This window comes from Patella vulgata, chromosome 5, assembly GCF_932274485.2.
Source record: "Patella vulgata chromosome 5, xgPatVulg1.2, whole genome shotgun sequence".
Taxonomy (NCBI): Eukaryota; Metazoa; Mollusca; class Gastropoda; family Patellidae; genus Patella; species Patella vulgata.
Window position 1 is genome coordinate 59,439,428 of NC_065883.2, and position 12,612 is coordinate 59,452,039.

Below are 12,612 nucleotides of genomic sequence, written 5' to 3' on the forward strand. Positions count from 1 at the left end.
ATGAATTGGGATTTATCGTGCTACTGTTCTGCTCCGACTTGCCTATTGATGACGGGAATATGTTATACAGTGTGCTATGAGGGAAATTTTGCCCTCGGCAGCACTACCGCCTACTCTTAAATGGAATTCCAACAGTCATGGGTTTTTTTATGTACATGCCAAGGTGTCATGGGACCTTGGTTTTTCATCCATTGTCCCTTGCCATTCGCCCTGCGATGCAGCACTGACAAGAGGGACCCATGCTGAAAAATCGTGATAACCTTTCTGATTGAACACATGATCTCCAGTCCAGGTTAATGAGCCGTCTTACTTACTGAGCCACCATGGCCCCAGTGAAAGGAAACTGAAGGACCCACAAAGTCAGGCAGGGATCTCTACTCCTTAACCTGTACAAGTGTGTGATCTAAACCATGCCACTTTATTCAATGGCGGATCTTATGATCTAAAAGTCGACAGTCCTACAGTCATCTGTCTCCAGTAGTTAATAGCAACACAGGCATAACAACACCGATCGTGTTACTGTGAGAAGTTTAAATGAAAGGTTATGGGTAACAAGTGCTTTTCGCCACACTTTGGGTGTATATACAATGTTTCATAATGTCATGTTTTGAAATAAAATATAGGATTTATGGGTTACTTTAAATTAAGTTTATCTCCCTTTCCTTTTGGACAATATTACAATCATTAGCTGGGTTGAAGCAGAAAAGTTGGATGTTAAACATGTGCCATGTGAGGGCGAAAAAAATTTCCCCTAAGCAGAATTTCAACCTACTCTTCTTTTTTCTTACCAGGACAATGCTGTAATGATCCTGAAGATTATTTTTGGTTCACACCAAGCACAGTACCTGGGGTCATGACATATAATAGTAACCTCCGCTTCCCAAACATTGCCCCCATCCCTTAAAATGTTTCAATGTCATACCTTCTACTCAATAGATTCAACCTGAGCCTTTGACTTCAACTTCCGAAATATAAATCCAAACCATTGCACCGATTAGCAGTAGGCTAAGTAGTGTCAGTGTTAAGGCAGGAGCTCAAGTGCTGATATAACTTCCAAGGAGTTTTTCAGTAAGCCAAATTTTTAGTCATAAATGTGCTGCAGTTTGTTACACTGGTGGTTCTACCAAATCCAACAGAAATACAGCTAAATCCTTAAACTGAGCGAATATGGTAATTCACGGTAGGAAGAATCTAACCAGACAAATTTTTCTTCATAAAGCCAATTTATTCAATGAGGCTGTCATAAAAGCTACACTAATACAACATAAATTTAAAATACATGATAAATTAATTCTTACAAACTGCAAGAAAGTATGTACAAAATGAAGTCTTTAAAAGCAATACTATATCAATATTTTAAAATTGTATATATGTTTTAATACGGTACTAAAAATGCTTTTACAGATATACAAATAGTTATAATAAATTTACTACTAAAATATTGAACTCAAATGATATCAACAAATAATATACTCATTGATTATCAATTTAACATTGCTGCTGCAGCATTAAGATAGATGTATTTCACTGACACATTTCTTTCTACTTGTAAGATTTTAAGGTTTTTTGTTCACAAAGCCATACAAATAATTATATAACACACCTTTACAGTAAAATGTCAATAATTTTTATATAAAAACTGTCAGTTTTATTTTTATTGGGAAACCAGTGTTGCCATTCATTTATTTGATTTACTCTCTAGCGAATAGTTAGTTCTCACAATACAATCTAACAAAATACAGTTTATTAGACCTAATTTATTTAAATCTTGTTGATATTGATGCAATAATATTATCTAAAAAGTGGAGGGGGGGAGATTGGATCAATCTCACACTTATATATGACAAGTATTAAAGTTGCCAGTCTTATCTCATGAGGCTTACCCCTCTTCTAAAGCTTTCTACAGAAAAGTGTTCATTACGTTTGCTCAGAAATTACCCAGTTTACCAAAGTTTCTCTCTCTTGCTCGCATTATTTGAATTTGTATTGGTTGAACTTACTATATGAAACTATATGAGAAATCAATGAATTTTGTTCCTGTTAATGTTTGCAGATATATTGTGTAAGTTTCGCATTTATTTACATTTATTGGTTTTCAAGTATTAGCAAGTATCTTTATAAATTAAATAGCAATGACAAATGACAATCTGATTAAAACACAGATTATTTTCGTTTCGTTTTTTATAGTTCAAAATTTCGTTTCACTTGTCTTCACTACATTAGGATCTGGAAGAGTTGTTATATTACAGGCGTTTTGGTTAAAGTGAGGGATTAGCCAATGAAAGGGTTTGTTACAGTGACTTCTTGGTGTGCCATGCACAGAGCTGTGGGTAAACCACTAGAAACGTCAATGCTGATTGATTAATCAAAATCTGACGGCATAAGGTCATCTTCCAGTCATCTTCATTCATGTAGTGTAGGCCATCGAAAGTATAAAAAAATGAAATGAAATATAGATCTGTATTTAAATCCGATTGTGACAAATGACAACTTGTAAAACCTAGTATTTTAACTACAAATAAGCTTAAAACTATTATGCAATAAATGTTTACAAATATCATAAATTGGCAAGCTAAGTATGTATATCAAGAATTAATCTAATATAAAAGTAATAAGTAAACATTAGATTTTCTAAATAATATCATTCCGGATTTCCCTCAGATCAAAAAAATCTGAATTTTCCAACAATATCCTCTGAATTTTCCAACAATATCCTTGTCAAGATTAACCTTATTTTATTTTACAATATTGAAAAGAAATATTTATATAAATATTTAATGCAGATGAGTATGTTTTAATTCAATTATCAATTGTTCTTTCAAAATTGGTGTCTCTATTTAATTTTTTTCCCCATAATCATTCGTTTTAGTGTTTTAACTATCATTTTGTTAATTTTTAAATCTGTTTTACACAACAAAGTTTTATATACAAGTCTATAGAATTACATACAACAAAAGCAATTATACATATGACCAGTAACAAGTGACTATATTTATGCATTATTATATTGTGCTGCCAATAATCATAATATACAAAGCATTATATCTTTAATTATAATAATTTCAATATTTCTTTATAGTTAATAATATCTTTAAATAAGTATTATTTACAAATAAACAAGAAGTGAATATCACTGTTGTTATTAATATTCATACTTCTAATTCATATATTCGGTAAACAATGATTGGAATATGTTCCGATTTGAATTTGATTGAATTTCTGTTTATCCGAGATTCTCCCAGAATAGTGGATACAATGATTATTGGCTCTTTTTTTTCTAAATGTATCACTAAAAGATCATTAATTTAAATACATTTGATTCATTTATTTGATTACCTATTATATTTTCTTACTGATTACTATGAGTGTTCTCAGATGTGATTAGTTTGGAAATTATTTTTGATGGTTTCTTTGATCTTTGATTTTCTTTCCATTATAATTTTGATTGAGAATTCTATTTTTGATGTTAAATAATGTTATGTTATTTTCTTTAGGGTTTTTTTTTTGTTTTTTTTTTAATTTTATTTATTTTTTTACAGATAATTATACCCATCTAATAAATGCAAATTTACACAGAAACTGCAGTTTGATATTTCTAAATGAAACTTTGACTATTAATATCAGTTATAAAATGCTAAATATAAATCATCAAATCTAATAATATTAGTTTTAATATTTGATCACTAATAGCCTATCTTTACAACTAGTAGTGTATCTTCAATTTTGTATGAATTTTATTGGGTTTTATTAATCCTCAAATATTTCACAAAACTAAGGTTGAAAGACAAACTGGACTTTGGGGTCAGTGAGTCATTTCATGTCCTGCATACAATTAATTATTGAATTAATAACATTATAAATGTGCAGATGAAAAGCATGATTCTATATAGGTTTTAATGAAACACTTTATTTATACACCTAAAACAAATCAATACTGACCATATTCCTTTATTTGAAAGAGTTTCATTATGCTTTATCTATAGTGTATAACCACACATTGTTCATTACTATATCATACTAACAACAACACATTTGTATATTATATTGATTTTAACAGTTAGGTTATTATATTTGCACATTGCCCTTACACTAAATTATCACTATATATATTGATAAGCCATTATAGAATTGAGACATTGTTAAACAGCTTCACACACACAAGTGTTCACATGCTAAAAACATTAGTGTCTGATACTGGATACATGGAAATTTCTATCATTAAATAAATGAAATTATAGTTCTAGCCAGACATTTTATCCTAGATATTGCTTACCACTGACGAGTCAGTTGTAAATTGACTGACTACCAAACAGGCCTTTATAACATCATCAATTAACCATATCTTTGGCCGCTATTCTCAATATTCACTGATTTCTACAGATGTAAGTAATTAAATGCGTGTAAGTTTAAAACCATTTCTGCAATTATTTACACACTGACATATATTCCTTAAAATATACACCTAGTAGACATATACACAATTTAAAGCTTTTCTAATACTTTTAATATCAACATTGGAATAGATAATCCATTCTATTCCAGAGTAAAAGTCTAACATTACTGGAAGCAGCATGGTGTATTTAAAATATTATATATATGCACAATGGTTTTGCGGGTCATATTTTGTGGTTTTCAATAACTAAAATATGTAACACTTAATGATAAAGTACTTAATTTAACAACGACAAGCTATATATATATATATATATATATATATATATATATATATATGATAGAGAAACTTAAGTTATGAGTTTTCTGTTGTCAACCTTTATGACTTTCAAACCTTTATGACTTTCACATCTTTTTTATTCTACTAAATCAAGTTTACTATACTTTCTAATTTTATCCTCAAAGAGTAATCTTCAACAGACTATTTATGAATGTTACAGTTTGGCAATTTGATCCATTATTTGCAATTCAGATTTTGTACTAATTTCTATAATTATTGTGCTCCTACATATATATTTCTTATGATTACCTAAGCTAGAGTTTATAATACAAATATACAAACAATATATCTCACTAGATTTCACAATAATTTATACCATCATTTACAAATAACATATCCGAATCCAGTGTCATAAAAAAAATTTTTCATTCAACTTAATTACTCAATTTGTTACTCACCCTAAAATAGCTTCAGCACATTTTTTTGATCTGTGTTTATGCAATTTGTCGAAAGAAAATGATCAATACTGTTTTCAATTGTAAATTTTAAGGTGATCACTATTATCAAGTGATTTAAATTTGAGTTGAAACTTAAGTTGAGTAAAAACAAATGTTTAAGGTAAAAAGGTGGGGGAGTTATTATTCCCCTAGTAATTTGTAGCAATCTTGCATTGCTCCTAATATGAATTGTGTAATAATAATAATAGAATCATCATATTGGTTATTAATATTTAAGCCATGCTATATAATATGCACTATGGAGAAAATTTTCAGAAACAACCAACCACATATTACTGTTTATATACTCAAGTATACTGTAATTATACAACAATTAAAAGAAAATTGACATAGATTTTTTTACAGATAACCTTAAGAGAACTGATTTCATCATTTCAAATTTATTAACTCATTAATAAGATAAGATAAATTCATCATGACCTGGTGTTTTCATTCCATCAGTTATCCAAGATAAGTATGTAGATATCTTTCAATATTTCAGACGTGAATCTCTGTGATAAAATACCCTTCACAAAATTAAACATCAACCATACATCTACACTGAAACACTTACAAACCCATTAAGTATTGTATCAAATAAAAAATGAATTATGTAGGTAGATAAATAGAATGGTATGTACAAAAAAAATTGATGAAATTGTAAAAATTTTCATGAAAACAGATGATAAATGAAAACATTTATAAATTTACATGCAAATTTTGATATTATGTTTTAAAATTTAGTTTAATATTTTTTTTTTTTTTTTTTTAAATTATATTTAGATTGGTAAATAATGACTCATGAGTGATATTTTTTTTTTCTTTTAGAAAATCAAACAATTTTTCATATCAAATACATTTAAGCAGTATTAGTCCTGACCACAACACACCCTTTGACAGTTGTACAAAACATCTATAGAATTTGAAACACAATGAGACAATAAGCAGGGGTCTGGTTTATATGTAGAAAAAGCTAGATCACTACTGTATCATTAAGCACTTTCAAATGTCTTAATGTCTTGATTAACACTGACATCACATTGGCACCCATAATGTAGTCACATTTTCATATTACTACAGTTATAATAAATCTTCTCATTACGTGGGACATAGAACTGAAATATAAATTTCAACAATTATTAAACTAGTTAGTTTGCTATTTCTGCTACTCTAATTTAAACATTAACAATTTATCAAAGATAATAAAGACTTAAAAGCTTGTGGTGTAGTTTATTCAACGAGAGATGGGGGTGTAACTTCTAATCTAGACCAATTAGGCCGTTTTGGAACGAACATGGCATTTTCTTATCTCAAATGGAGATTCTAAATAATTTATTAGGAAACAATAAATGTATGCAGACAAAGATTGTGCCTTGACTTTATAGAAGGATCAAGATATCTTCCTTTTTCAATCTAAACAACAAGACAAACTTTCTTTACGAATTTCAACAAGCCAACAGTGAGGCTGATGTTCCACGCCGAAATCCCAAAATAAATAGATGACACATATTAATTAATCGCACATTTATTTTTTTCAAAAGTATCGAGCAATCAAACTACACACTAAGTTTCATCACTCTCTATCAGATAGAATCAAGATTATCTTATCCCAAATCATCGACCAATGAAATTGATTAGTTATGCTTAGCTTTAGCTCGAAATGCTAATCATTGAACTCAGTGAAGACATTCACCTAATGAACATCTACATCAATTTTAAACATTCTACCTCAATTAAAAGCAGAGTTGTTATGTTCCAAAGTCTTGACCAATCAAATTGCTTATCGCTCTTTAGCCTAAGCAGAAAATTCTCACCATCGAACTTATTCAAGGTAATGATATAATGAAACTATACACCAAGTTTCATCACTCACTTAATTAGAAGTAAAGTTATCGTGTCCCAAAGCATCAACCAATCAAATTGCTTATCTCTGCTTACCCTAAACAGAAAATGCTCATCTTCGAACTCCATCAAGGCATTGACCTAATAAATACCTACACCAAGTTTGAACATTCTAGCTCAATTAGAAAAAGAGTTATTGTTTCCCAAAAAGTCTGACGTACAGACAGACAGACAGACGGACGGACGAACCCATTTTAATAGTACCCTGCTTTCTTCGAAAGGCGGGGGACAAAAATGGAAACTGGGAGACATTCCTCTACCAATACCATAAGTTTCGTTGCCATTGATCTTTCATGTTTCTGAAGCAATGACAACTTCTAGCCGTTGCTAGTTTGGTAAAATTCACAAACTTTAAGGTACATTATATCCCTTTACAGCAAACATGTGAACAATAATGGGATACAAACACAAAGGAATAGAATTATTTTTTTTAAGTTGGAAAAACTTTCCAACTCGATTATCACAGGTAGACATTTCAGTTGGAAAGTGCAAGACCTAGAAGGCCTTTTAGAGATGATATTTTCTATAGAGGAATCTGAGAGGTCTAAGGCTGTGTCCTAGAACAATCGAAATTAGTAACAAAAAATGTAGAGTATTACTTGAAGGCCTTGATAAGATGCATCAGGCCAAAGTGAGATCAAGCCTTCTATTGAAGATCTTGTTATTTGTCAATTATGTTAATAAATTATGGATAGTCAATATTAATTGTAATTTCACCTTTTAGAATGTAGTCAGTAAGAAGTGTGGGTACTGTTGAACTATCTTCATTTATTGCCTGTAGTACTAGAAACACAAAGAAAATAATGTTTACAGTTAAATAATTTATTGCATGTAGTACAAAAATAAGTTCAATTTGCAGGCAATTTCAAGAAATTCAACGAAAAATATTTACAAGAAGTTTGCATTCATGGTTCTATGAATGTTTTATTACTATTTGGTCAAAAGACAGATTTCACAAATTTATAGATATTTGGTCACCGCCCAAGTTAGCCAAATTAAATAATGTTAAGTAATAAAATTTAATACACTTGTAGAGTGCCTGAATGATGTGCTACTCAGTGGCACTAAAAGAACTAAAGAACAATTCACATTATTTCAAAGTTAACTTTTTTTACTGTGACAATCAATGTTTATTTATCTCTTCTCAGTACTTACTTTTAATATATATCTGTAATTGTTCAGAAGTTGGGGGACCTTGGTTAGGATGATATGGAATCACTGTGGTTAGATGCTGAAATGTAAGAGTCACAATTATTATACAACATCTATAATTTAGAATACATCAAGAACATTTATTGAGGTTTTAAAATGAGTTGAAATACAAAGACTATCATCACACCCTATAATAATTAAACCAGATGAGAACCAGAAACAGAGTGCATAGGTGTGACCCACTCTATCTGTCTGCCAAGTTCCTAGTGAATTACAGGCACTATTCACTTATACTATTATAGAAACATGCCTTGTGATTAACTTGTGAAACAAATTTTAGAATATGTAAACTAATGTACCAATGACTCAGTCCTGATTATTTTCCGGTCTTATCTAACCATAATGAATTATTAACACCTGTCTTAAAGGGAAAGGGCTCTAGAGGAATGGGGTTTAGTATCTATTTGACACAAAATACAGTTCAATTTTATTTCAATAATTTGCTTGCATGTACGGGTCTTTAGCAGTGGGAGGAAACTCAAGGAACCAGAGAAAACCCACAAGGTTAGACAGGCGACCCTACTTTTGTAATGTACAAACAGGGAGTATAAACCACGCCACTTACTTAATGACAGTATTGACAGATCTTGTGTTTCAACGTGCATGCTTTAAGCCATTCAGGCCACCCAAACCCCCTGTCATAAAGGGCATGTATCAGTAGTGTCAATAGTGAATGGCACCTACAATACTGCACCCCTGATTTCAAAATCTATTTGTACACCCAGATTCTTCATATTTTATTTTTTACCTGTGTTGGCAAAAAGTTTTAGACATGCAAGAAAAAACCTAACAATTTTCTATCATTGATATTCTATTTTTATGAAAAGAACTGGACTCATAATAAATAAACTTACTGCATTTACAGGTGATTCAACTGCTCCATTATTGTTGTTATTACTAAAAGTTTTAGATCGTCGTTTTTTCTTATCCACATTATTGTCTCGTCGTTTTTTCTGTATGGTCAGCAGTAACGATATAAACTGATTCTTTAATTCCTTGTCATACTCCAGTTCATCCCTTAGTGCCAATTCATGGACCAACATTCCTGATAATTCTTTGATTGTTAGCTCATACTCTGTTAAAACTTCATTTATCTGACTACTTGTCATGTCTTTCATTTCTGAAAAAATATTAAGATTTATTGATCCTAGAAGTATTTTTATTCAAAGAGTGTAATTGCCATCATCTCTGCAAGTCTAATGTAAAGAAAAGTTTGTTTAAACAAGTGAAGAATGTGTTTTCAGTGTTAAGTTCTGAACATTTAAAGCAATATTGAGCACTTCAAGCACAAAAATTAAACACGATGAAGATATTTCAATATCATCAAGTGTTTTAGAGTTTTTGAGTACTGGATTATCTTGTGTCATTTCATCTTTGTACGCTTATACACAGGGCTTGTTCACCAAGGGTGGAATGTGGACATGTGATGTGAAATCATGATTCTATAGTCACATAAAATTTCTGGTGTTTTTGCATTTTATAAATGTTTTGTAGCATATCTTTTTCTAAATAATATTTATGATTACCCGGCTAGTTTTAAATCGGACCCATACAATGGCATTGAGAGTTGATTATGGTCTTGTCATGTTAATAAATGTTTAATTAAAAGTTTATATAACATTTAAGGCCTAAAGAAAGACCTGCAATAGGCAGATTTAGCTCTTGCATAATGACTGTTTAACTAGCTGTTTGACTCTTCGAATATACAGTTCATTCAATGACTTATGGGAAATGTTCGATCAATTCAATACCCCAGTTATCCTTTTAGCAGTTAGACTGCCCCAAAGCACCCAAACTATGACTTCTTAGACCATCCCATGCTGCCCTGTCAAGTGCACAGATGTGGCACCCTAGTAAATGGTCCTAAAATACGAAAAGCCATTCCTTGACAACTGAGGCTGTCAAGGAACAACAGTTTCAGACTTTTTCGGTTTATCCAGGGATGGACCGGTATTAATCATATTTCTCCAAGTACTAAAGGGTTAACAATGCATTCTGCATACGTTAAGCTCAATGAGAAGGTCATTTATGCTAATAACAAATCATAGGATGTAAGCCTTACATAACATTGTAAGGACATTTCTGTATTACACAATATAGACAATTCATGCTATTTTGAAGACCTGGCTAAGACAATTTGGTCTGCAGTGATTTAGACTATTAGGACATAGTCTGTAAGGATATGGTCTGTAAGTTCATTTCGGAAGTGATAAAAGTATATAAAATTTCATGGTGAAAGTATCATTTTCTCTTTAATAATCAATATCCTTAAACATGATGTCTTATTACCATCATATAAAAAAATACAAATATCAATTTGATATCTTCATAAAATGATGCCTAAAGGCCATAATGAATGATTATGAATATTACCGAAATTGATAGCTAAACATATCAAAAGAAAATTCCTGATATTTAATAAGCTAGTCAAAGAAGACACTTTTTGCACAATTAATTGAAACAGAATTTCTGTAGTCATGTAATATGAGTACATGTAATAACTGATAGCATTAAAATTGAAGATTATGTTCTTTATTTGTTGATTATCATGTGAAACCACTTCAAGAATTTTCTCGAAGCAATTTGCAAAAAATATTGGCATCACATGAGATTAACATATTTACAGGATACTGAGATTACTGCAACTTTTTGGTTTGGAAATTGGAGCATTAATTTTTTTTTTCTATTTCATTTTTCAAAATTATGACTACAAAAAATAATACAATGACATTTTAATGCCATTTGTAATGCACTAAATAGACAGAGCTTGCTCAAAGAGCCAGGCTCATCCTAACATACAAAGTTTCATACACCACAATTTATACTAATATCTAGTCCAATATTTATCAGAACTGCCAGTTGGAACAACACCTTCAGCCAAAAGTGTAAATCTATTACATAAAACCATAATATTGAGATCATGTTATGGCTAGCTTTATGTTTTATCAATACTAATGATATTTATAACCATCATAAACTCTGATGTCTGAAAAATAAGAACTGTTGGCTGCTGGGGAATATATTTCATTACTGATTTAATATCTTGTCATTTATTGGTATACGAACTGACAAGAAAACTTATTAATAATTCAAATACAGGCTTATATACGATAAAATTGGGACTTGGCTACAGAAAGACTAAGATTATATTTTAAATATCAGTAATGTAAGAAAATAGGTTGCCAGGCAACAACACATACACCCACAGAAGCTGAGTCATAAAAATCTGTCATAATCATCTCTTTGTGATTAATTATTTGACTATTGGGAGTTGGCCCTAACACCAAATAATGGCACAGTTCTATAAATTTATCATGGTGTATACTATTGTCTTATATGATTTTTAGATTTTGATGTAATTTAGGTCAATGTGCTAAGTGGGGACAATCCTTTTACAAAAAAATGCTCATAATGATACCCCACTTTCTTCTTTCAAATTGGCATCTAGTATATTTACTGTCTGGAAGTATAAAGTATTGACTAAAGAACCAGTAGTTATTCTATACATGTGTCTATTTCCGGTATAGACAACAGCTGACATTGTTTAAGTGAAATCTATTAGGTTTCATCTAACTCCTGTTATATTATGTCTAGTTACATTAGGAATCGGTGCCCAAATAAGATTTTGTAAATTATTCTGATTACTTGTATAAACACCTGTCATTTAGGACTCTATTCCTGAATACTAATAAGGGTTGTCAGTGTTAAGATGTTCTAGAATAATTTTGTTTTTAGGCTATAATAAATGTTTTAGAATTTAAAGGCTAATATTCATATCTACATGAATATAATGGAATGAAAATGATGATTTAATTCTTTTAATGACTAATGATTTACTTAAAAGCAACAAAATGCCAAAACTGTATTATTGTGTCATTTTCCATTTTATGGATGCAAATACTGATAGTACTATTACACAGTACCAACATTGTAATGATCGGTAAAACAATTGTCTACCTAACTAATAAATATCAATAGAGTTAACAGATGCCATCTGTATGTATTTGGTAACCTAATAACTTCAAAGGCTATAAAAGTAAAAACAAAGACATGACCCATGGTGGAAGCGAACGTAAAACCACAAAAACGAACACATCAGTACTGCTGTGACACTTTAATCCGAGAAGATGAATGGGTCCAGTGCACACTATTTTGAACTTTTTCTAAAAATTTATCAATATCAAAGTTGCTCACCTGCTTCAGAATACTGTGGAAGTTTTGCAAGATTTTCTTTGAATTCAGCATAATGTAAATCTTCTGGTGTCTCTTCTAATTCAACAGGTCCATCTTCAATATTAGTTTCCTATAAAATAGAAATGTACGTAAATT

At 30.6% G+C, this 12,612-nt stretch overlaps 1 protein-coding gene across 2 annotated transcripts in view; it reads right to left on the bottom strand.

Moving 5' to 3' along the window:
• Positions 1-3,484: 3,484 nt before the first annotated feature.
• The window catches only part of LOC126820869 (fasciculation and elongation protein zeta-2), a 54,219-nt gene continuing 45,091 nt past the window's right edge, over positions 3,485-12,612 (bottom strand). For both annotated transcript variants that reach the window (XM_050549005.2, XM_050549006.2), the window contains 5 exons: positions 12,478-12,586; positions 9,138-9,403; positions 8,227-8,302; positions 7,789-7,854; positions 3,485-6,284 (listed from right to left, as the gene is read on the bottom strand). In XM_050549005.2, coding sequence (XP_050404962.1) covers positions 6,268-6,284; positions 7,789-7,854; positions 8,227-8,302; positions 9,138-9,403; positions 12,478-12,586 — 534 coding nt within the window. In that variant the 3' untranslated portion in view covers positions 3,485-6,267. The remainder of the gene's footprint in view (positions 6,285-7,788; positions 7,855-8,226; positions 8,303-9,137; positions 9,404-12,477; positions 12,587-12,612) is intronic.